The sequence below is a fragment of the Symphalangus syndactylus genome, chromosome 5 (genome assembly GCF_028878055.3).
Source record: "Symphalangus syndactylus isolate Jambi chromosome 5, NHGRI_mSymSyn1-v2.1_pri, whole genome shotgun sequence".
Classification (NCBI taxonomy): domain Eukaryota; kingdom Metazoa; phylum Chordata; class Mammalia; order Primates; family Hylobatidae; genus Symphalangus; species Symphalangus syndactylus.
The window spans coordinates 90,538,825-90,562,320 of record NC_072427.2 but is presented as its reverse complement, the minus strand read 5'-3'; the positions used below and the strand labels follow the sequence as shown (position 1 = coordinate 90,562,320).

The 23,496-nt window shown below is 43.9% G+C and overlaps 1 protein-coding gene across 1 annotated transcript in view; it reads left to right on the top strand.

Annotated features, from left to right (window-relative positions):
- The window catches only part of IGSF5 (immunoglobulin superfamily member 5), a 63,036-nt gene that overhangs the window by 2,615 nt on the left and 36,925 nt on the right, over positions 1-23,496 (top strand). The window contains exon 3 of the mRNA XM_055279734.2: positions 18,359-18,676. Coding sequence (XP_055135709.2) covers positions 18,359-18,676 — 318 coding nt within the window. The remainder of the gene's footprint in view (positions 1-18,358; positions 18,677-23,496) is intronic.

The window sequence follows — 23,496 nt, the reverse complement described above, 5'->3', positions numbered from 1 at the left end:
TAATGAGAAGCACCCACAGGTGTGGAGGGGCAGGCCACCCCTTCAGAAACTGCCCCCATGATTCAATTATCTCCCACTGGGTCCCTCCCACAACAGGTGGGAATTATGGGAGGACAATTCAAGATGAGATTTGGGTGGGGACACAGCCAAACCATATCACCTGGTCACATGACCTGGGGGTGCCAGGTGCCAGGAACCTGGAAGTGGACTTAACTGTAATGTCAAAGAAGAAGCTCTTCTGCCAACACTGACTTAGCAGAACTGTTTAATGAATTAATTACTTAATGATGGGAGTTACCTCCAAATTAATAAGGATGATGAAAATTCATTTTTTACACCAGGAAAACCACAGAACCAGGCAAGAGACCACCTAAAATTTTGTTCACCTAAAATTCTAGAGTTCTTTGAGCAAACCAAATGAGTGCTTGTATTATTTTAAATTAACGGGAATAGATAGGAAGTCTAGGTCGTTAACATAATTTGTGCTCCCAGTTCATTTTTCAAGCGGGATTCCTATTGCGTTTTCCTTCTGATTCAGTTGAGCTAGGGTGACAACTCCTAAATGCGTGATATTTTCAGCTAAGTGCTAGTGTCCAAGGACAAGGCAATTCCAAAAAGAAAATGGTTTAAGTGAAGAGTAGCCAGAGAAACACAGAATGCACATGAAAAACTCTGGCAAAAAAACTGATTCCTATTAAAAATGGCTTTTAACACTGAAGCACTGAAGGATTAAATGTTCATAATTTAGAATTGATGATTATACCAGATTTTCAGATATGGCCATTTTCTGTGGAGGAAGAAGCGCTGCTGTCTGTCAGTTTTGACTGCTATAACAAAATACTGCAAACAGGGTGGGTTAAATAGCAGACTTTCATTTCTCCCAGTTCCAGAAGCCAGAAGTCCAAAGTTAAGGTGCCAGCAGAGTTGATGTCTTGGTGAGGGCTCTCTTCCTGGCTTGCAGGTGGCTTCCTTTTTGCTGTGTCTTCACATGACCTTTCCTTGGAGTGTGCAAGTGAAGAGAAAACCAGATCCTTTTTTTTTTTTTTTTTTTTTTTTGAGATGGAGTCTCACTCTGTTGCCCAGGCTGGAGTGCAGTGGCGCAATCTCAGCTCACTACAACCTCCACCTCCTGGGTTCAAACAATTCTCCTGCCTCAGCCACTGGAGTAGCTGGGACTACAGGCGTGTGTCATCATGTCCGGCTAATTTTTGTGTTATTAGTAGAGACAGGGTTTCACCATATTGGCCAGGCTGCTCTGGAACTCCTGACCTCATGATCTACCCGCCTCGGCCTCTCAAGAGAATGAGATCTTATAAGGACATGAGTCCTATCACGAGGTGTCCATTTTGAGGAACTTATGACCTTTCAAAGGCTTCATCTCTAAATACCATGACATTGGGAGTGAGGGCTTCAACATAGCAATTTCGGGGGAACACAATTCCATTTACAGAAGCTAGAAAATAATGTGCTAGTTGTGAAAAAGAATGATTTTCACACTATAATTTTTTTATCTTATTGGAGTGGTTGTGGTCAACTGAAGTTCCACCAGAAGAAAGGAAAACAGCCAGCGGGGTTAGAAGTAAGCCTCAGCACTCACTGAATTGTGACGTGCAGCTGAAGTCATCCTGAGAAAGTTGCATTGGATGACAAAAAGGATACAAATGAGACAAATGTCTAGTTATTGTATAACACACACAAAAAATTAACTTTTCTGCTATCTTCTTAGGTTCAGCACCAGGTGCCTGTGGAAGAAACTTATAAAAGACAAATTAACGGGAGAAAAAAATGTTTATGCCTTATGCATATGGGAGCCAACAAAGGAAGTAGCTGGCTCATTAATAGTTAAAGAGTTAAAAGGCTTATACATCTAACATTGTAGGAGAGGAGAAGGGGGAGAAAGGCTTCCTATAGAAAGAACAAATAGGTTTCTTTTGGAAAGACAAATAGGTTTGTTTTTTTTTTTTTTTTTTTTTTTTTTTTTGAGACAGAATCTCGCTCTGTCACCCAGGCTGGAGTGCAGTGGCGCGATCTCCACGCGCTGCACCCTCCGCCTCCTGGGCTCAAGTGATTCTCCTGCCTCAGCCTCCCGAGTAGCTGGAATTACAGGTCCACATCACCATGCCTGGCTAATTATTGTATTTTTAGTAGAGACGGAGTTTTGCCATGTTGGCCAGGCTGGTCTCAAACTTCTGACCTCAGGTGATCTGCCCGCCTTGGCCTCCCAAAGTGCTGAGATTACAGGCATGAGCCACTGTGCCCAGCGGGTCCCAATCAATTTAGAAAGCTTATTTTGCCAAGGGTAAGGACGCACCTATGACACAGCCTCAGGAGGTCCTGACAACATGTGCCCGAAGTGGTCAGGGCACAGCTTGGTTTTATACACTTTGTGGAGGCATGAGACATCAATCGATAAGTGTAATGTGTACATTGGTTCGGTCTGGAAAGGTGGGACAATTCCAAGTGGGGACTTCCAAGAAGTAGGTAGACAAGAGACACAAGGGTGATCAGCCTCTCACTGAATACACAATTTACATGTGAGAGAGGGGTAGAGGAATAGGCAGTTATGCCTTAGTCTGACTCAATGAATCTGTATTTTTACGTAAGCAATAGGGCAGAGAAAGCAATCAGATACGCATTTGTCTCAGGTGAGCAGAGAGATGACTGAGTTCTTTCTGGCCTTTGCTCCGCACCTGTGAAGATCAGCTACCATTTACATTGCTAGGGTGAAATTCAACGGAACTGTTTTTAAGGTAAAGATCTTGAGGCCCACAAGGGAATTTTTCTCGTGGGCAAATTGTGAGGGAGGTATGCAGCTTTTTCATCTTTATAGCTATCTTATTTAGGAATAAAACGGGAGGCAGTTCTGCCTGATACAGTTCCCAGCTTGACTTTCTCCCTTTGGCTTAGTGATTTTGGGGTCCCGAGATTTATTTTCCTTTCACATCTTCAACTGGAAGGAACAGCATTCTCTGCCTCCCCTGGCCCCATTTACTTGCTTCTTGCTCTTTAAATATGTTAGCTATATCTTCCATTGGTGCCTATTACATGCAGAAATCCTTGATTCTGAGTTCCCTGACAAGATTATCAAAAAGGACCATTCAAAAAGCAGACCTTTCACTGGGTGTGGTGGCTCCCACCTGTAATCCCGGCACTTTGGAAGGCTGAGGCTGGAGGATTGCTTGAGCCTAGGAGTTCAAGGTTGCAGTGAGCTATGATTGCACCACTGCACTCCAGCCTGGGTAACAGAGCAAGACGCTGTCTCCAAAAAAAAAAAAAAAAAAAAAAAGCAGGTAGTTCAGTATGGTGCTGAACATCAGGTTCTTGGGACACAGTCTTCCAGAACTGTCACAGTGCTCTGCAAAGCCACGTTCCTGTGTTCATCTCCTAGCACTGGGGGGTGGGGGGTTGGAGCTCTGCCCTATCCACCAGTCCTCAAGCAAATGCCAAGGAAACCACACTTACTCCTAATGGCTATCTCATCCAGAGGATGCACCCTCGGGACTTTTTTCTTTCTTAAGAGGATTTGTTCTTGTGGATGTCAAGGTGCCTGGCTGGGAGAAGGAGCCAGTTCCACCAGCCCCTGGGCCTTTGCTGGAGGCAAGGTCAGTCAGCCAGGCAGCACGTTTTGGGCAGGAAGGATCTGTCAGCCTCCAGCTGGTGGAAGAGGACCAGGGCGGGGGCTGAGCAGGGCCTTGACTCCGAAGGACTTGGAAGAGGAGGGAAAGGGAGTGGAGGCCGGAGTGGAGAGGACAGACTGGCCCTGGGGCCTCTGCATTCCCAGCCTGGGGCCTGGACTTCCTGTGTTTGGCTGCTGTTTGGAGCCTGCTGATGATTAATGAGGAAATACGCATTCTGAAGAGCTTATACCTCCTTGGAGTGTGAGGCCACATCCGCATTTATAACACAGCCTGTGATGTGACAGAGCCATTTCGTGAGGAACTTTGGTTCTGGTGAGGCAGCATCAGGACTCTCTAGAGGCCAGACAAGAGTGTGTTCCTACATTTGTATGGAGAGAGAACAAGAGCCACGAAGAGGCCTTTAGGAAATGAAGCACCCTTGCCGAAGCCCTCCAAAGGGTTTACCTGTCATCTGGGGTAAGACAACTCCAGTTTGTGGCTCCCCTGTGACAGGTGTCTGTCAAGTGAGTTTCTCCATAGGGCCCCTCAAGCCCCACACAGGCTGTTATCTGGGTTTCCCAGGAAAGTGCTGGACATTTGCACACATGATCTTCGCTTTCCAACTTCCACAGAGTTAAGAACTACAAGCGTGGGCTTCTCCGAGAGTTCAGAATTTCCGGATGGTTTCTAATCAGTAAGTGTCGCTTTCACAGTGAACTGTTCTTGGGATGGGTTGAAAGCTGAGACTTGGCTGAAATTTGGTGGGCTGAGGGGGTGGGGTCAGGATTCAAATAATAGAAAGTTTTTAAAAAAACTTTTACAGGCTTCGAGGGTACAAATACAGTTTTGTTACGTGGAGATATTGTGCCGTGGGGAAGTCTGGGCTTTTGGAAAGGACTGACTCGTGACGTCTGCCATTCATTGGACAAGCTTGTAAATGCCTTTTCCACCCTCTAATGAGAAGCCTTAGGGAAAGTAGAATTGTCCCGAAGTCTCTGGAGGTTCTGAGAAGGCAGACCCTGAATGCAAGATGCTCAGAGCTGGAGTCTTCCGAATGCAGGAGAAATGCCAGCACCTTTTTATTGAGCCGTGGAGATGTCCAGGGAGCCCCTTAGCCCCTTGCGTGGTTTTTGTTACAGCTATTTCTTTCTTCTTTCTTTCTTTGCTTTTAAAAAATTTCAATAGTTTTTGGGGTACTGGTGGTTTTTGGTTACATGAATAAGTTCTTAAAGGTTGATTTCTGAGACTTCAGTGCACCTGTCACCCGAGCAGTGTACATTGTGCCTAATATGTAGTCTTTTATCCCTCACCCCCTTCCTCCATGAGTCCCCAAAGTCCATTGTGTCATTCTTATGCCTTTGCATCCTCATAGCTTAGCTCCCACTTATAAGTGAGAACATATGACGTTTGGTTTTCCATTCCTGAATTACTTCACTTAGAATAATGGCCTCCAGCTCCATCCAAGGTGCTGCAAAATACGTTATTTCATTCCTTTTTTATGACTAAGTAGTAGTCCATGGTGTATATATACCACATTTTCTTTATCCACTCATTGGCTGATGGGCATTTAGGTTGGTTTCATATTGTTGCAATTGCAATTGTGCTGCTATAAACATGCATGTGCAAGTGTCTTTTTCATATAACAACTTCTTTTCCTTTGGGTAGATACCCAGTAATGGGGTTGCTGGATCGGATGGTAGTTTTACTTTTAGTTCTTTAAGGAACCTCCTACTGTTTTTCATAGTGCTTGTATAATTTGCATTCCCAGCAGTGTAAAAGTATTCCCTTTCACCACATCCACACCAACATTTATGGTTTTTTCTTTTATCATAATTCTTGCAGGAGTAAGTCAGCATCTCATTGTGGTTTTAACTTGCATTTCCTGGATTAGTGATGTTGAGTATTTTTCATATGTTTGTTGGCTGTTTGTATATCTTCTTTTGAGAATTGTCTATTCATGTTCTTTGCCTGCTTTTTGATGGACTTATTCTTTTTTTTTTTCTTGCTGATTTGTTTTAGTTCCTTGTAGATTCTGGATACTAGTCCTTTGTTGGAGGCATAGTTTGCAAATATTTTCCCCCACTCTGTGGGTTGTATGTTTACTCTGCTGATTATTTCTTTTGCTGTGCAGAAGCTTTTTAGTTTAATTAGGTCCTATTTATTTATTTTTTGCATTTGCTTTTGAGGTCTTAGTCATTAATTCTTTGCCTAAGCTAATGTCCAGGCATTTTTTCTGATGCCATTTTCTAGAATTCTTAGAGTTTCGGGTCACAGATTTAAGTCTTTCATCTATCTTGAGTTAGTTTTTGTATAAGGTGAGAGATGGGGATCCAGTTTTGTTCTTCTATGTGTGGCTTGCCAGTTACCCCAGGATCATTTATTTAATAGGGTGTCCTCTCTTCAATGTAGTTTTTTTGTATGCTTGGTTGAAGATCAGTTGGCTGTAAGTATTTGGCTTTATTTCTGAGTTCTCTATTTTGTTCCTTTAGTCTATGTGCCTATTTTTATACCAGTACCAAGCTGTTTGGTAAGTATAGCCTTGTGGTATAATCTGAAGTCAGGTAATGTGAAGCCTCCAGATTTATACTCTACAGTTTTTGGGAAGAATGTTCTGTAAATATCTGTAAGTTCCATTTGTTCTAGGGTATAGTTTATGTCCATTGTTTCTTTGTTGACTTTCTGCCTTGATGATCTGTCTAGTGTTATCATTGGGGTATTGAAGTCCCCCACTATTATTGTGTTGCTGTCTATCTAATATTGTAGGTCTAGTAGTAATTGTTTTTAAAATCTGGGTGCTCCATTGTTAGGTGTACGTAAATTTAGGATTGTAATATCTTCTTGTTGGATTAATTCTTTTATCACTATATAATGTCTTTCTTTGTCTTTTTTTTTCAGCTGTTGTTGCTTTAAAGTCTGTTTTGTCTGAAATAAGAATAGCTACTTTTGCTTGCTTTTGGTTTCCATTTGTGTGAAATATCTTTCTCCAACCTTTCACTTTGAGTTTATGTGAGTGCTTAGGTGTTAGCTGAATCTCTTGAAGACAGTAGATATCTGGTTGGTGTTTTTCTGTTTTTTAGTCCATTCCACCATTTTGTATCTTTTAAGAGCATTTAGGCCATTTACATTAGGTCAATATTAAGATGTGAGGTACTGTTGTACTCATCATGTTAGTTGTTACCTAGATACTTCTATTTTTAATTGTGTTATTGTTTTGTAGACCCTGTGAGATTTATGCTTTAAGCAGGTTCTATTTGGGTGCATACCAAACTTTTGTTTCAAGATTTAGAACTCCTTTTAGCATTTCTTGTAGTGCTGGTTTGGTAGTGGCAAATGCCTTTAGCATTTTTTGTCTGAAAAAGACTTTATCTCTCATTTATGAAGCTTAGTTTTGCTGGGTATAAAATTCTTGGCTGACAATCATTTTGTTTAAAGAGGCTAAAGATAGGACTTCAATCCCTTCTGGCTTATAAGGCTTCTGCTGAGGAATCTGTATGGCTATTTCCCACCAACCTTGAGCAGGCACTTGCTCCCTATTCTGTTTGTTTTTGAGCTTCTTGCTGTTGCCCCAAACATGACATTTTCTGCCACTTTTGAAGATTCCATTTTCAAGCTGTTTCCAATAATCCAAAAATAAGGGGCTGAGTGAGATCTCAAAAGCATCAATTTTCTTTCTGAGAGGACTAGCTTGGTGAGTCCTGGCTGATCTTCTGAGTGTGTTTGTCTCTTGTCAGGACAGGGAGGAATTGGTGGGTTGCTAAATCCTGTCTATTTAATACAATTTAGTAAGACTAAAGACTTTAAGAAAAAAAGATTTTTCAACTAAATGTAGGTAATTCAAGTCTGTTATAATGAAATGAATGACAAGTTAAATCTCAAGTCCTGTTCAGACTACCCCATAGGGATATTAATGAACAATATCTGGCATATGTCTTTATTTAATTAAAGCAGCTTGTCTGATTTCAGTTAAACTTGAAATCAGCTTTATGACAGTGTTCAACTGCATACACCCTTCAAATGCTATCCCCTCTCAAATCCATATCTGTAGCAACCTCACTGCTTGGTTCCTGGAGCTCTGAGGGTGTTTTTGCGCTGCCTGCCCTGTGATTCTGCTAGACTCCTCTTTCATACAGAGAAGAAATGCAGATGACATGTGAGGATGTTGGCAGAATGGAGTGTTGAGTAAGTTAAGCAATCTGTTCTTAGTCTGTTGCCTGACTCTACCTGCTTGTCAGGGACTAGAAGTCTTTCCTAACAGACCTTAATCTGTTGCTGTGTCGTTTTGTGTAACACTGGGTTCACACTTGGCAGTGACTGCTTTTGGTAAAATATGTAATTTTTTATAACTAGACGACTCAATTTCTCCTTCATCCTCTGCTAGAGCCTGACGTTCCAGATGACTACTTGTGGAGTTGTGTTAATCGAACCTTAAAAATTAGTAAATGATGGCTGGGCATGGTGGCTCACGCCTGTAATCCCAGCACTTTGGGAGGCCAAGGGGGGCGGATCATGAGGTCAGGAGATCAAGACCATCCTGGCTAACATGGTGAAACCCCGTCTCTACTAAAAATAAAAAAAAATTAGCTGAGCATGGTGGCGGGTGCCTGTAGTCCCAGCTACTCGGGAGGCTGAGGCAGGAGAATGGCCTGAACCTGGGAGGTGGAGCTTGCAGTGAGCCAAGATTGCACCACTGCACTCCAGACTGGGCGACAGAGCGAGACTCCGTCTCAAAAAAAAAAAAAAATAGCAAATGATTTATTTGACACTTCATAATTATGGATTTTGGATCAATCTGGGAAGGCTGTGATTTCATTTTGGTTTGTGTACAGCTGTTGTACAACTTGCTACTGAGGCATATTTGTAGGGATTTGCTGAGTCTATTGTAGATTATTGCAAGGGGCTGGGTCCCAAAGTGAAATGGTGCTGCAGCACAGGTATTTCAAACCTTATATTAAATTATGGGCTGGGAGTGGTGGCTCATGCCTGTAATCCCAGCACTTTGGGAGGCCTAAGCAGGTGGATCACCTGAGGTCAGGAGTTCGAGACCAGCCTGGCCAACATGGTGAAACTCCGTCTCTACTAAAAATACAAAAAAAATTAGCCAGGCATGGGGGCAGGTGCCTGTACTCCCAGCTACTTGGGAGGCTGAGGCAGGAGAGTTGCTTGAACCCGGGAGGCAGAGGTTGCAGTAGCCGAGATCATGCCATTGCACTCCAGCCTGGGCAACAGAGTGGGACTCAGTCTCAAACAAACAAACAAAAGAATTACAGACACAAGTAGTTATAGTTTAGGGCACATGTTGAATTTTGCTTTCTAAAGACCTCAGAGAAACAAAGGGGTGGAAACCCCACATGCTTTCTCGAGGCTGTGAATACCCAGTGATGCACTTAAATGCTAAATGCAGGTCGTGGGCCTGAGAATATTTGCTGTCCTTCATGCTGACACTCTGGGTTTCATTCAGTAACTTGGATGAGATGTCCGTAGATCAAGGTGTGGTAGTTGTTTTCCCATCACAGTTTCAATTCTTGTATTTTTGCTTCTGGATTGGCTGTGGGGTCTGCCTTCTAGGGCCTGTCAGAAAAGAAAGGAGACTGGAGCCCTGGATGTGTGTTGTCAGCACGTTATAAAGTCTCTCCTCAAAGTCCCTGATGGGACCTGGCACCTCATATTCTGGAGGGATGGGTGGACGAGACTCGCGGGGCTGTGGAATGTGTGTAGATGCCAAAGCTGAAATGAGAACCGTCCAGGTCACTGGACTCCACTCATTGGTGCTGTGGAGGAATGTTTGCAATAAAGAGACCCTTTCCTGAGGCTAAGGAGTGTTGTTTTGCAGGTGGTTCATGACAGGTTTAGCACATAGGTGATCTAACCCTGAATTTTCCAGGATACATCAGTACTGGTGAGTGTCTTGGATAAGCCTCTCCTAGGGGAGAGAAAAAAGCAAAAAGGAAAAAATGCAAGGGTGGAGGGTGACCAAGAGGGCATCAAAGAACAAAGGGAACCGGTTGGAAGGAAGGAACAAGAGGTATACATGGCAGAATCCTCATGTGCTGTCAATGGTCTGGCCAGGCCTTACCCCATCTATCCTGGCCTCCCTGAACTCTGACCTCACCCCTTCCACCTACCCCTCTCTGCCACAGAGCCTTCTCTGCAGCTCATCAAGCACAGCAGGCACAGTCCCCCCGAGAGCTTTAGTACCTGCTCTTTCCTCTGCTGGGAAAGTTCTTCCTGCAGGTGTCCAATGCGGTGGCTGTTGTCTCACCTCATTCGCTGTGCGTGGTGCACCTTCCCGGGGGCCTTTCTCCGACTACCCTGTTTGAAGTGGTTGCTGGTCCCCCTCCTTGTCCTGTTTCTCCCCACACCTATTGCCACCTTCTAATAGGCTATATCATCTATTTATTTATTCGATTGCCTGTCTTTCCTTTTGAGAATGTGAGCTCATGAGGGCAGGAGTTTTTTTCTCAGTGATTAGTGATTGAAACGAATGTAATAAGCCCATGATCTGCATTTTGGTCAGTCATTCAGAGGTGAGGCTACACCATCTGCATCCCTTCATGATGCAGGTGGGCTGGTGGGTGAAGTAAGACGATTTCATCCAGTGATTCTCAAATTTGACCAGGCGCCAGAATCACCTGGAGGGCTTCTTTAAATCCAAAATTCTGGGCCCACCCCAGGGGTTTCTGATTCAGGAGGTCTGAGGTGGACTCAGAAATGTACATTCTTTTTTTTTTTTTTTTTTTTTAGATTCTGTCTCTGTCACCCAAACTGGAGTGCAATGATGTGATCTCTGCTCACCGCAACCTCCGCCTCCCAGGTTCAAGCGATTCTCCTGCCTCAGCCTCCTGAGTACCTGGGATTACAGGTGCATACCACCACACCTGGCTAATTTTTGTATTTTTAGTAGAGATGGGGTTTCGCCATGTTGGCCAGGCTGATCTCGAACTCCTGACCTCAAACGATCCACCTGCCTTGGCCTCCCAAACTGCTGGAATTACAGGCGTGAGCCGCCGCGCCCAGCCTGTGCTTTCTAACACTTCCCAGATGAGGCTGCCCCTGTCCACACTGAGATGCGCCGATCTAATGTGTCTACGGGTACACACTAGCTGTGGGGGGGCGGGGGGTGGGGGTGGGCACAGAAGACTTTTGAACAGTAGATGCTCGTCAGTGATGGGTTGTTGCCTGCTTGCTTGATTTTCCCAGGGCCAGGAAGAACATATGGAGGTGCAGGGCTGCGGGAGAGCTGTCCTGACTGTGCTGGTCATCCTGGCTGGGCTGGCAGGTAGGGATCACCTGAGCTTGGTGGGCTGTTCACCAATGTCCACTTGGAGTGTTGGGGGAAGACAAGGGCCACAGGAGGCCGCTGGAACACACAACTACCAGAAGGGTCTTTCTCAGCCACTTCCCACTGCATCCCTTCCCATGGTGACCTCTTCTGTGAGGCCCATTTCCTCCTGCATGGACTCGACTTCCAGAACGGTCCTTCCCCATCCTCACCAGGGCCATCACCATCCTGGGAGTCTGCATTAGGTTCCTTCCCACAAGTTGTTGCACCTGCTGAAATGTCCCTTCCCCTCCCTCATTTCTCACCTCTTCAATTTCTATCTGGGCTTCAAGGAAGACCTGACTCAGAAATCACCTCCTCCCTGAAGCCTCCTAAACCTTGCCATTTTCAGGGCGAGAATCTCAGTTTCCATTTACTGACAGGGTGAGGGTTCTGTTGTGTGGGACACTTCCGCTTCCTCACCACCCCAGCGCTCTCCAGTGGTGTCAGCTGGAGTGAACTCCTGTGTGTGCAAGGCCTGGGTCTCCTGGTCAGACTACTTTCTATGCAAAAGGCATAGTGTATAGTCTCTACACTATACATAGGGGTGCTGGGAGGAACTGGGGTTTTCACAGCCAGCTTTGGTTTTCATTAGGTTTGTTTAGTTTCCATTGCTTTAGGGGTGTTAGTTTTGTGTTCCCAACTAGATTATAAACTCCTCTTGCATTCCTGATGGCAGTGACTTGAAGGCATTTATTTGAAGAATAATAGACATACAGAAAGGGGCACATGTCATAAAGGTACAGCTGGATGACTTTTCACAAAGTGAGCACATTTTCTTTTTTTTTTTTTTTTTTTTTTTTTTGAGACGGAGTCTCGCTCTGTCGCCCAGGCTGGAGTGCAGTGGCGCAATCTCAGCTCACTGCAAGCTCCGCCTCCCGGGTTCACGCCATTCAAAGTGAGCACATTTGTATGATCGATGTTGAGACCAAGAGCATTCAATGGACAACTCCCTTCCAGTTACTCCAGCCCACTCCCAGTGACCATCATTGTGACTTCTAACTGTGTAGACACATTTTGCTTGTTTTGTACTTTACAAATATATCTACTCTATTTTAGGCGGCTAGACAATATGTTTTACAGTTCTGGCCATGACAGTGTTTGAAAGAATGAAATGGAATCAAATAGAATGGGCAGTATCCGAGTGTGTTGCCTGCCTAAGAAATGTTTTGTGACATTTTGGCTTTGGGTCTATTTACACATTAAATCTAAGAGCACCAGAATGTGGTGTCAAAATGTGTTTGGGGATGAAGATATTCTAAAAGCCTGTAGTAAGCAATGCAAAGCGTTCTGGAGGTGCTTGTTAAACATTTGTTTGTAGAATGGAGAGGAAGACAAGGTCCTTGCTTGTATAGAGCTTAGGGACTGACTGTAGGGTTAACAAACCACCCTTAATATGCATCTTAGGCATATGGCACCGTATGGGCCTATTTCAGCCATGGTTACACAAAACTCTTCCAAAGGTTTGGTGGGCAATGGATGAACTCTGGGTCTAGTGTTTCTCAGATACTTTTCCCTGAAAAAGCTGAGGCAGGCTGGATGTGGTGGCTCACACCTTTAATCCCAGCAGGGAGGCTGAGGCAGGCAGATCATGAGGTCAGGAGATTGAGACCATCCTGGCTAACATGGTGAAACCCCGTCTCTACTAAAAATACAAAAAATTAGCAGGGTGTGGTGGCACGCAACTGTAGTCCCAGCTACTCGGGAGGCTGAGGCAGGAGAATTGCTTGGACCCAGGAGGCAGAGGTTACAGTGAGCTGAGATTGTGACACTGCCCTCCAGCTCGGGTGACAGAGCAAGACTCTGTCTCAAAAAAAAAAAAAAAAGCTGAGGCATACGTGCTGTTTTGAGGGCATGGAGGATCTGGGTTGAGGCCTGGAGGTGGCTGTTTCAGGAGAGGAGAGTATATATGGGGTAATTCTAGAGCTCCTGAGGGTCCATCCCAAAATTTGTAATGAATGCAAATTTGTAATGAATACCAAAGCGTTCAAATGCTTCATGTTGGAAAGTTATGGGTGGAGTCATTTTCGTTTGTAGATATGGCTCTGAATATCCATTACCAACCTGTATGTGCACCCATAAGTCTCTTCCCAGCCCTCTCCTTGCCACCTTTCCTACTGTATAATGGGTTATATAGAACTCAGCCACCGTGTTTATTCACTCAGTACATATTCACCAAGCAGTTGTTATGGACCACTTTGTTGCGGGCACTGGGATGTAAGGTTGAGGAAAACAAGGCATTGTTCTTGCTAACACAGAACTTAGAGCCCAGTAGGGAAAACAGGCATTAATTGTGAGCAAAAGTAAATACCAAACAACTATTGTGACAATTGTAACCCCCGGACAATCAGACCAGGGGTTAGAGACTGCACTGCAGGCCGGTCACTGCACATGTGAGAGCCCTGAGGCCAGAAAGAGTTGGTGAGGTTGATAAATTAAAGGAGGTCTGGTGATCGGAGGGTGAAGTTTGGGAAAAATTGTAGCTGGAGAGAGAGTTGATGTGGGACTAAGTTAGGTCTTTTTTTTTTTAGACGGAGTCTCGCTCTGTCGCCAGGCTGGAGTTCAGTGACGTGATCTCGGCTCACTGCAACCTCCGCCTCACATGTTCAAGCAATTCTCCTGCCTCAGCCTCCCGAGTAGCTGGGACTACAGATGCATGCCACCACGCCCAGCTAATTTTTTGTATTTTGAGAAGAGATGGGGTTTCACCATGTTGGCCAGGATCGTTTCGATCTCTTGACCTCATGATCCGCCCACCTTGGCCTCCCAAAGTGCTGGGATTACAGGCGTGAGCCACCTCACCTGGCCTGTCAAGTGTTAAAATATGATAATGTTAAGGATTGTCTGTTTTTATCTTAAATGATGGAAATCTTTCAAACAAATTCTGGGCAATCCTAAGCAAAAAGAGCGAAGCTGGAAGCATCACATTACCCAACTTCAGCCTATGCAACAAGGCTACAGTAACCAAAACAGCATGACACTGGTACAAAAACAGACACATAGACCAATGGAACAGAATACAGAACCCTAAAATAACATACACCTACAACCATCTGACCTTTGACAAGATCAACAAAAGTAAACAATGGGGAAAGAACTCCCTATTGAATAAATGGTGCTGGGTTAACCAGCTAGCCAAATGCAGAAGAATAAAACTTACCTCTCACCATTCAAAAATTAACTCAAGATGGACTAAAGATTTAAATATAAAACTTCAAATTATGAAAATCCTAGAAGAAAACCTAGGAAATATCCTTCTTGACATTGGCTTTGGCAAATAATTTATGGCTAAGTCTCCAAAAGCAATGGAAACAAAACCAAAAATTGGCAAGTGGTATCTAATTAAGCTAAAGAGCTTCCATGCAGCAAGAGAAATTGCCAAGAGAGTAAATGGATAGCCTACAGAATGGGAGAAAATATTCACATATTCACAAACTATGCATCTGACAAAGGTCTAATATCCAGAATCTGCAAGGAACTTAAATCAACAAGCACAAATCAAATAATCCAATTAAAAAATGGGCAAAGGACATGAACAGATACTTCTCAAAAGAAGATGTACAAGATGATGGCATGAATAGGAGAAAGGGAATCTTTCCTTTCCTTTTCTTTTTTTGAGACAGAGTCTTGCTCTGTCGCCCAGGCTGGAGTTTAGTGGTGTAGTCACAGCTTGCTGCAGACTCAACTTCCTGGCCTTAAGCAGTCCTCCTGTCTTGGCCTCCCAAATATCTAGGACCACAGGCACATGCTACCACACATGGCTATTTTTAATTTTTTTGCAGAGATGGGATATTGTTATGTTTTCCAGGATGGTCTTGAACTCCTGGCCTCAAGTGATCCCCCTGCCTTGACCTCTCAAAGTGCTAAGATTACAGGTGTGAGCCACTGCATCCAGCTGAAAGGGAATCTTTTCAATGGTGGGTGGCAACCAGTTGTTTACTCGGAGACGCCTGGTAGGACAGGAGAGAAAGCAAGACGGCAGGGCTCGAGATATGGATTTGAGAACAGGAGAGAGTTGGCATAAATAAGAATCTTCCAAGTGGATAAACTCCTATAAGGAAATCGTGTAGCCAGCAGAGGCCAGGATGTTGTGTTAGGTGACTGCGGATAACAAGAGTCAAACTTTGTAAAGTGTTTGAAGAGATTTATCCTGAGCCAAATATGAGTGGCCAATGGTGCATGACAAAGCCCTCAGGATATCCTGAGAACAGTGCCCAAGGTGATCATTTTAGGGAGACATGAGATATCAATCAAATACATGTAAGATGTACATCCAGGTCATAGGTAGATTCAAAGATTTTCTAATTGGCAATTGGTTTAAAGAGTTAAATAAACACCTAAAGACCTGGAAACAATAGTGGGGAATGTCCAGGTTAAGATAAGGGGTTGTGGCGACCAGGGTTCCGATTATGCAGAGGAAGTCTCCAGGTTGCAGGTGCAGAGAGAATGGATTACAAATGTTCTTAGCAGAGTTGATCCTCTCCTGGATCAGGAAAAAGTAAGGAAAAGGAAGAGGATTCTCTTCAGAAGGTAATTTTCTCCATAAGAGTCAGCTTTGCGACCTATTTCAAGATATGGCAAATAAAACATATTGGGGGTTAAATATTTTGATTTCCTTCTTTACCTGTCATGTGATGCTATGCCAGAGTCAGGCTGGAAAGCAGGCCGCATTTTCTAGTGTCCAATGAAACCCCTCTGATGAGGGTTTGTAGGGTGGACTCCCCAGTCCCTTCGATAAGAATTTGGGCAAGAGGAGAAAAAGATCAGCCACTGGTCCTTAGTGACAACCATAGCTAGTGGCCACAGGGAGGTTCTCAGGCAGGAGGAGACATTGATCTTTCCCATTGCTCTGCCCCCCATCTGACTGCTCTATAAAGCAAAAGGGAGAGCAAAGAGGAAAGGGAGGTTTTAAGTGAGGCAGGTGACTATGGGATTCAGGGTCTTCTTTACAGTTTTCTCCTATTCTGTACAGGGGAAGGTTACTGTTGATAAGACACAGCTGAGAGAGGGATGAGCTCCCAGAACTAAAGTGACCAGAAATACAGCTCCTGAGTCTTGAGGCACAGCTGTAGCGTGGTTTACTTAGGATTTGTTCTAGTGAGGACGTTAACCTTCCTCCAGTGTTTATTCTGAAGAAATGTTTGGCTGGCCTTCCTCATCTCACTGCCTGACCTTGCAGTATAGAAAAATGCTGATCTTCGTGGCTCCTAAACAGTTAGAGCTAAATGCCTAGCTAAACATAGGTAACACAGTCAGGGAAATTTGGTGTTTAGGGTTGGATGCCTCCTGTTTCATCTGAAAGTCAAATCAAAGTCAAGAAGTTTCCATTTGGTGTAGCTCCCTCCTCCCTCCTTTTCATCTCCCAGCTGCAGAATAGGGTTATATGGCCTGCACAGATTGTATGATTCCGTAGTGACACGTGTGGCCTCTGGGGTACATAAAGACTGGCCTTGGAGTGAAATAATCTCAGCACTTCGCACAAGGCACTGGAAGGAACTGTGGTTTCAGAGGGATGCTTGTTCTGTTGGTGTTGTGTGGCCCGGACTTCTCACAGGGTGAGGCTGGGGCTCACCCACCCCATCATCCCCACACTCACCCTGCGGGGCCACTTGTCTGCCATTGACCCGAGGTGGGAGTGCAGGAGGAGTGTGGTTATTACATCATGGACCCTCGGGGTGCAGACTTGCCTATTTTCTCTTCTCCTTAACAAGCAATTCAGAGCTCATGGAAAGCCCATTGTGGCTTCCCTGGGGGAATTGTTTTCAAATTCCATTTCTCACACTTATAGCAAAAATCAAAGATCAAAGAGATCTTGGATCAGAGAGACTTGCCTTGAGGTCAGGGAGAATACCTAATCTGAGTTGTGTTTTAGAGTCATACTTTCTCTCTCTTTTTTTTAATGATGTCCAGGGACAAAACAAAGAGTAGTAATCATGTTTATCCAAATGCTGGCTTAGCCTTAGTGAACTCTCACGTTCTTCAGTTCTGCCTCTCCCAAGCCAGTGGGCCCCTCCTCCACCCTGGCATCCTCGCTTCCTGGTCCCGCTTCTGGAGGGGACCGTTCCTGGTGGCAGCTTACTCCTTCCCTTTCACCTGTTGTTCTTGCAGGGGCCGTTCGGCCCCCACAATGTGCCTGGGTACGCAGGTGAAGTGCTAGTGTGCTACTGTGTGTCCAACGGTGTGATTCCTCCCCAGAAACCTTTAGGGCTATAATGAGATTCTTTTAGAACCTGCCTTGCCATTTTTTTAGACAGAGTCTTGCTCTGTTGCCCAGGCTCTAGTGCAGTGGTGTGATCTTGGCTCACTGCAACCTCCGCCTCCCGGGTTCAAGTGATTCTCTGCCTCAGCCTCCTGAGTAGCTGGGCTTACAGGCACCCACAACCACGCCTGGCTAATTTTTGTATTTTCAGTAGAGATGGGGTTTCACCATGTTGGCCAGGCTAGTCTTGAACTCTTGACTTCAGGTGATCTGCCCGCTTCGGCCTCCCAAAGTGCTGGGATTACAGGTGTGAACCACTGCACCTGGCCTACCTTGCCATTTGACTTTACAAGGCAGAAGGAAAGGGAGGAGCTGCAGTTTTTGGGGCTACCCAGTGTATATGATGGCAGGCTACCTGGTTCACCCACAGGGATCCCACAACACCAGAAGGTAGTAGGACATGTTGCAGTCTCACTGACGGGGTGGGCACAAACTAGGAGAAGCCACGGTATGTGGTCTGCCAGGGTGTCTTCTTGCTATAAACTCTGAATGACATCAGAAGGGAAAAGAGTATGAAATTCAGAGCGGAAGGTCTGAGTTTGGGTCCCAGCCCCACTGCTGTGAATGCAAATCCTGGGATGTTGCCAGTTGGCAGAGTTGGTTTTTCATGGAGGCTCTGAGGGAAGGTCTTCCATGCCTCTTCCTTAGCTTCTGATGTTGCGCCAATCCTTGCCATTCCTTGGCTTGTACATGCATCACTCCAGTCTCTGCGTCCATCCTCACATGGTGTTCTTCTCTGCAGGCCTCTGTGTCTCAAATCTCACTCTGCACTTCTCTTATAGGGACACCTGTGAGTGGATTTAGGGCCCATTCTAAACCCAGGTTGATTTCATCTTGAGATCCTTACCTAATTACATCTGCAAAGACCCTATTTTCAAAGGTTCCATTCTGAGGATCCAGTGGACATGTGTTTTGAGGAATACTATTCAACCCAATACAGCCGTAGAGTTAGGGGGTAGAGTGGAAAGCAGGGCATGGCAGTGGCTTCCACCGGAAGCTCCTGATCTGCCAGGGAGAGCTGATGTTAGGATTCAAAAGACACAGTCTGAGCCACTGGATGGACACCCCAGGGGTTACCATTGGCAAATACAGAAAGGTTACAGCACACAGTTGATCTATGGAGATCCATTCATTTAACAACTTGAAAAATTGGCTACCTTCCAGGTTCTGGATCTGGTAATGAAGTCATAGAAGGCCCCCAAAATGCAACAGTCCTGAAGGGCTCCGAGGCTCGCTTCAACTGCACTGTCTCCCAGGGCTGGAAGCTCATCATGTGGGCTCTCAATGACATGGTGGTGCTGAGCATCAGGCCCACGGAGCCCATCATCACCAGTAACCGCTTCACCTCTCAGAGGTACGACCAGGGTGGGAACTTCACCTCGGAGATGATCATCCACAATGTGGAGCCTAGTGATTCAGGGAACATCAGATGCAGCCTCCAGAACAGTCGCCTGCATGGATCTGCTTACCTTACAGTCCAAGGTGTGTATGCAGGTGGCTTCTGAATGCCACGTCTGAAGTACATCGGGTTAAATGTCAGAGGGTAGGAAGGACCTTCTAAAGTTCATGCCGTGTATGATGGCAGACGTGGTCTACCTTCAGTTGGTGTTGACCTACAATTATTCTGAACTGATGAATGTTTTGTGGTTTATTTGTCGCCTCCTTCCTCCCTCATGCTCTCTCCACCTCCTCCCTTCTCCCCCTCTCTACCTTCCTTCCTTCCTATGTGCTCTAGCCTTCAGTTGGCAGTAGGTTTAGAATTATTCTGGATAGACTAGTGTTTATTGTTTTGTTGATTTATCCCCCTTCTTCCTCACTTCCTCCCATCTTTCCCTTTTTCCTGCTTCATTCTCTTTCTCCTTCCATCTTTGCTTTCCTTCCTTTTTCTGGTTAAGACTGATAGAGATAGATTTTATCACTTCCCCTTTGAATCCATTTCAGTATTTAATAGCCTTTCTGGAAACGTATCCTGGAATTCTTCTAGGACCAGTTGCAGTCATTTTTCTTTGATTTAGAGACAGTTGGCAATCACTGCCCTTTCTCTAGTTTTTCCGTATACATGACTATATTTCTCTGCTTGCATCATTTATCAACTCTGAAGTGTGCTTTAAGTCTTTCCTCTTTCCAGCAGAATCCCCCCAACTTATTTCTCTACCCTGCCTCCAGCTACAGTGGGATGGTCATTATAGTCAAAGTCGTGTGTTCACCAAATATATCAAGTCATTGAGAGAAAAGAATAAACAAAATTTATAATAATAGCTTATTTTTCATTTTGGAGGTAATTTGGAGGTGCTGAAGATAATGTTACACAGTAGAAAAGTAAAAGGATGCTTTACAAAGATTTGGAATAGTCTTACCAAAATTTAATCACTTTGCATTCTTTAAAAGTGTATTTATACTCTATTTAAAGATACAGAGTGCCTGATTTCCATGGCAGCATTTCTTATGAGAGAATATATTATATCTTATAAATTATTTCTTATCTCTATGTATTTACTTGTCTGGAAGAAATTCCCAAAGATTTTGTTCATATTTATGTTGCTATTAAATCAGATTTGATAACCTTTGGTGGAGACATGTCTACCTGTTTCTATTTGTGTTTTAAAATATGTTTTTTTACTTTAGAAATTTAGCTAAATTGGTGTGTCTTTACTTTTGTGTGTTTTTAATTTTGCATAGTTTAATTAGGGGCACAATAATATTTTCTAAATAAGTGATTTTATAAGGCTATTTAGGACTGTTGGCCTATGTTGCATAACCAGATTCTTATTATGATAATTTGTGATATAAGAGAAAGAACAGAGGAAAAAAGAATCAAAGATATAAATTCTGGTTTTGGCATCATCAATTATCTATCAGAGAGACCCCTGAGATGGCTCAATTTCTTCATCTTTAACCTGGAGATGAATCTTCCCGGCCCACCTCATGGGTTTGCTGTGTGGATCAGGTGAAAAAATGGCTAAAGATGGTTTGATGACTCCGAAGTCCTGTCTGATTCAATTCCCTGCGCATTAAGTTGGGAGCCAGAGTGGTCTAGTGGTCAGGAGTGCAGACTTGGGGCTTGGCTGCCTGGGTCCACGTTACCGCTTTATGACAATGTGTGACCTGGGACACAATTACTTAATGACTTTGAGTCCTAGTGTCCTCATCATAGGGCTGCCGTGGTATCAAATGAGTAGGTCTCTGTAAAGGCTTTACCACACCTGGCTCATAGCAATCACTGTATGGCCATTTGCTATTATTTATTGTGCTCCCAATAAAAGCATGCCATTGTGTTGGGTATTTAAGAGTGACTCAGAGGAATAGAATAAGACACAGTTTCTTTATTTAGAACCTCACAAGAAGAGTGGATAATGCAAGTTGCTCAAATAATAGGGATGCCAGCCACCCAGATGCTGGCAAGTGAGATGCAAGGGAGGCAAGCTCGGGTTCCAATCGGGAGGAGAGCTGACAGAGTCAATAAATCCTTCGTGGATGATTTCATGGAGAAGGTGCCATTAGAGATGTGACTTCCAGGTCTGTAGATGGTAGACAGAATGGGAAACCAAGAGAGGCGGAGGGCATCCCTGGAGCAGGGAAACACGGGATCACAGGCATGGCTTATTACTGCTATACTCATGACACGTCACATTCAGAAACCATGTGGTTTTGTAGCATCTTTTCCCAAAGTCACATGTCTACAGATTTGTCTGAATCCCCCTAACATGACTTTTTATATATTGGTAATTATGGTAGTTTTTGGTTTTAATACAGATGGAAGAGCAAGTGTCTAGAGAAGGCAAAGACTTCTCCAAGATATTGCAAGAGGAGCCCAATCTTGGAACCCAATATTGTCCGAGAGCTTGGACAGAACTGCATCCCTTTATCCTCGTCTCACTGCTCTGAATGGCGCTTAGTTCCTAGAGGAGCAAATGTTCTCTGAGCAACAGGGTCTCCCTCAAGAGAGAAAGAATCTTGAAAAAAGAGGAAACAACCATGAATTATTCTATGATTTTTTCCCCTCCTTATATGTCAACGAAATAGAGATGACATAACTCCAAATGGAGTCATCCAAAATCCATGTGAATATTCTAGTATCACTTTTGTGTAATTTTGTCATGCTACTGGATAACCTTTGTGAAAGCCAGTGGGGGAAAGTGGAATCCCAATTGTATACAGAAAAAGGAAATCCTTCAGATTGCTGAGTTGGTCCACTTGCTGCCTTATCCACCAATCAATCACACACCAAACTCTAGACCTCTTATGTTTTGAGGGCTGCAAGGACTTGAGTTCAAGAGCTTCTGTTATTAACTGAGACAATATCATTCCTCCCAGTTCTGTCATCTTAAACCATCTCTCTGTCAAACAAAACAAACACAAAACTCTTTAGACTCAAGGGACAAACCCTTTCTCCACTCCTTGTTGCATTTACAGTAGCCCTTGAATTAGCAAAAGTGCCTTTCTTATTCCAGGGGAATATTCAGGAAGGAATAATTGGGAAGCTAACATTTCAGAGCAAAAAGATCTTACAGAGCTGACCCAGTTCACTGTAGTCTGGGGACTCCTCGATGTACCCTGAGATCCTTTCAGGATGGTCTGTGAAGTCATGATTGTTTTCATAATAATATGAAGATTCCCATTATTGTTGCCTTTTTCACCCTTCTTCTCACAAGTGCACAGGAGAGCTTTCCACTGTACATTGGGAAGGTCTGCAGGACTCAGCATTTTCCAGATGACTGAAGTGTAACAAAATCATGCAAGGATAAAAGGTCCATTCAAAGTGCCAGATAGTGCAATGGGTTTCAACGTAACAGAAAATGAAAGTTCCTTGATAGAGTTTCAGATTCCACTGTGTAACAAACATTTAAGAAACCTCAGCTGGGAATGGTGGCTCACGCCTGTAATCCCAGCATTTTGGGAGGCCCAGGCGGGTGGATCACTTGAGCCCAGGAGATTGAGACCAGCCTGGGCAGCATGGTGAAATTCCATCTCTCAAAGCAAAAAGTGCTGGGCGTGGTGGCTCACGCCTGTAATCCCAGCACTTTGGGAGGCTGAGGTGGGTGGGTCACCTGAGGTTGGAAGTTTGAGACCAGCTTGACCAACATGGAGAAATCCCGTCTCTACTAAAAATACAAAATTAGCCTGGCTTGGTGGTGCATGCCTGTAATCCCAGCTACTCGGGAGGCTGAGGCAAGAGAATCGCTTAAAGCTGGGAGACAGAGGTTGCCATGAGCCAATATGGCACCATTGCACTCCAGCCTGGGCAACAAGAGTGAAAGTCTGTCTCAAAAAAAAAAAAAAAAAAGAAAAGTAAGTTTTGGTACAGTATTCAAGAATATCCACAATTATCTGAAAAAGCTATTAAATACTCCTCACTCTTCCAACTACATATCTGTGTGAAGTCAGGTTTTCTTTACATCCTTCAAACAAAGCAGTATACTGCAACAGACTGAATGAAGAGACAGCTATAAGAATCCAGCCAGACATTACAGAGATTTATATAAGTATAAAACAATGTCACTCCTCATATTAATTTTTTAGTTTAAAAATGTGATTCGTTTCCATGAAAATATGTTAATCAAAATTAACATGTAATAAATTATTATTTTAAAATACATATTTTAAAATAATTGTTTAACTTTAATTTCAAATATGATAAATATTGGTAGATAAAACCCACACAAATGAAAAGTCTTTGGAGTCCTCAGTGCTTTTGAAGAGTATAAAAGGTACTGAAACCAAAGTGTTTGAGAAGTGCTGATCTGGTCAAACTATCTCATTCAGTAAGTACAACAAAGAGAGCCAAAAAAATTCAGTGACTTGCCCAAAGTGATGACACTTTTCTGGCAGAACCAAGATTGGGAACACATTTTTTGATTCGTAGTTCAGTATTCTTTCCATTATGTTGTGTAGTCGAGAGTTTCAGAATGTTTTTGCTTGGACATATGTATATATATATACACACATTTCACTAACGCTGTGTCTTTACTGGGGCCAATCCTCGGGTTGTTTTAGTCACGCTTGTGAAAACAAGTATTATTTTCATAGGGTTGTTTGCAGTATGAATGCTGACCTATGCAAGAGTGTTCTTAAAAAAAAAAACTTATCTAAGGTATTCTGATACATGATTTGGGTTAGTTATTTCTGTAAATATTAGATTGGAATTCTATTTAATTTGTAATGAGAAACCTATGTTAAGGCAATATCCTAGGAAGTTATGTTTAAGACCATATGACCCTAGAAATAAATAAAAATGTATCTGATTGACCAAAACTCCAGGGGAGACTTGCGTCCCACTCTGGGCTGTGTCCTCGTCACGGTGA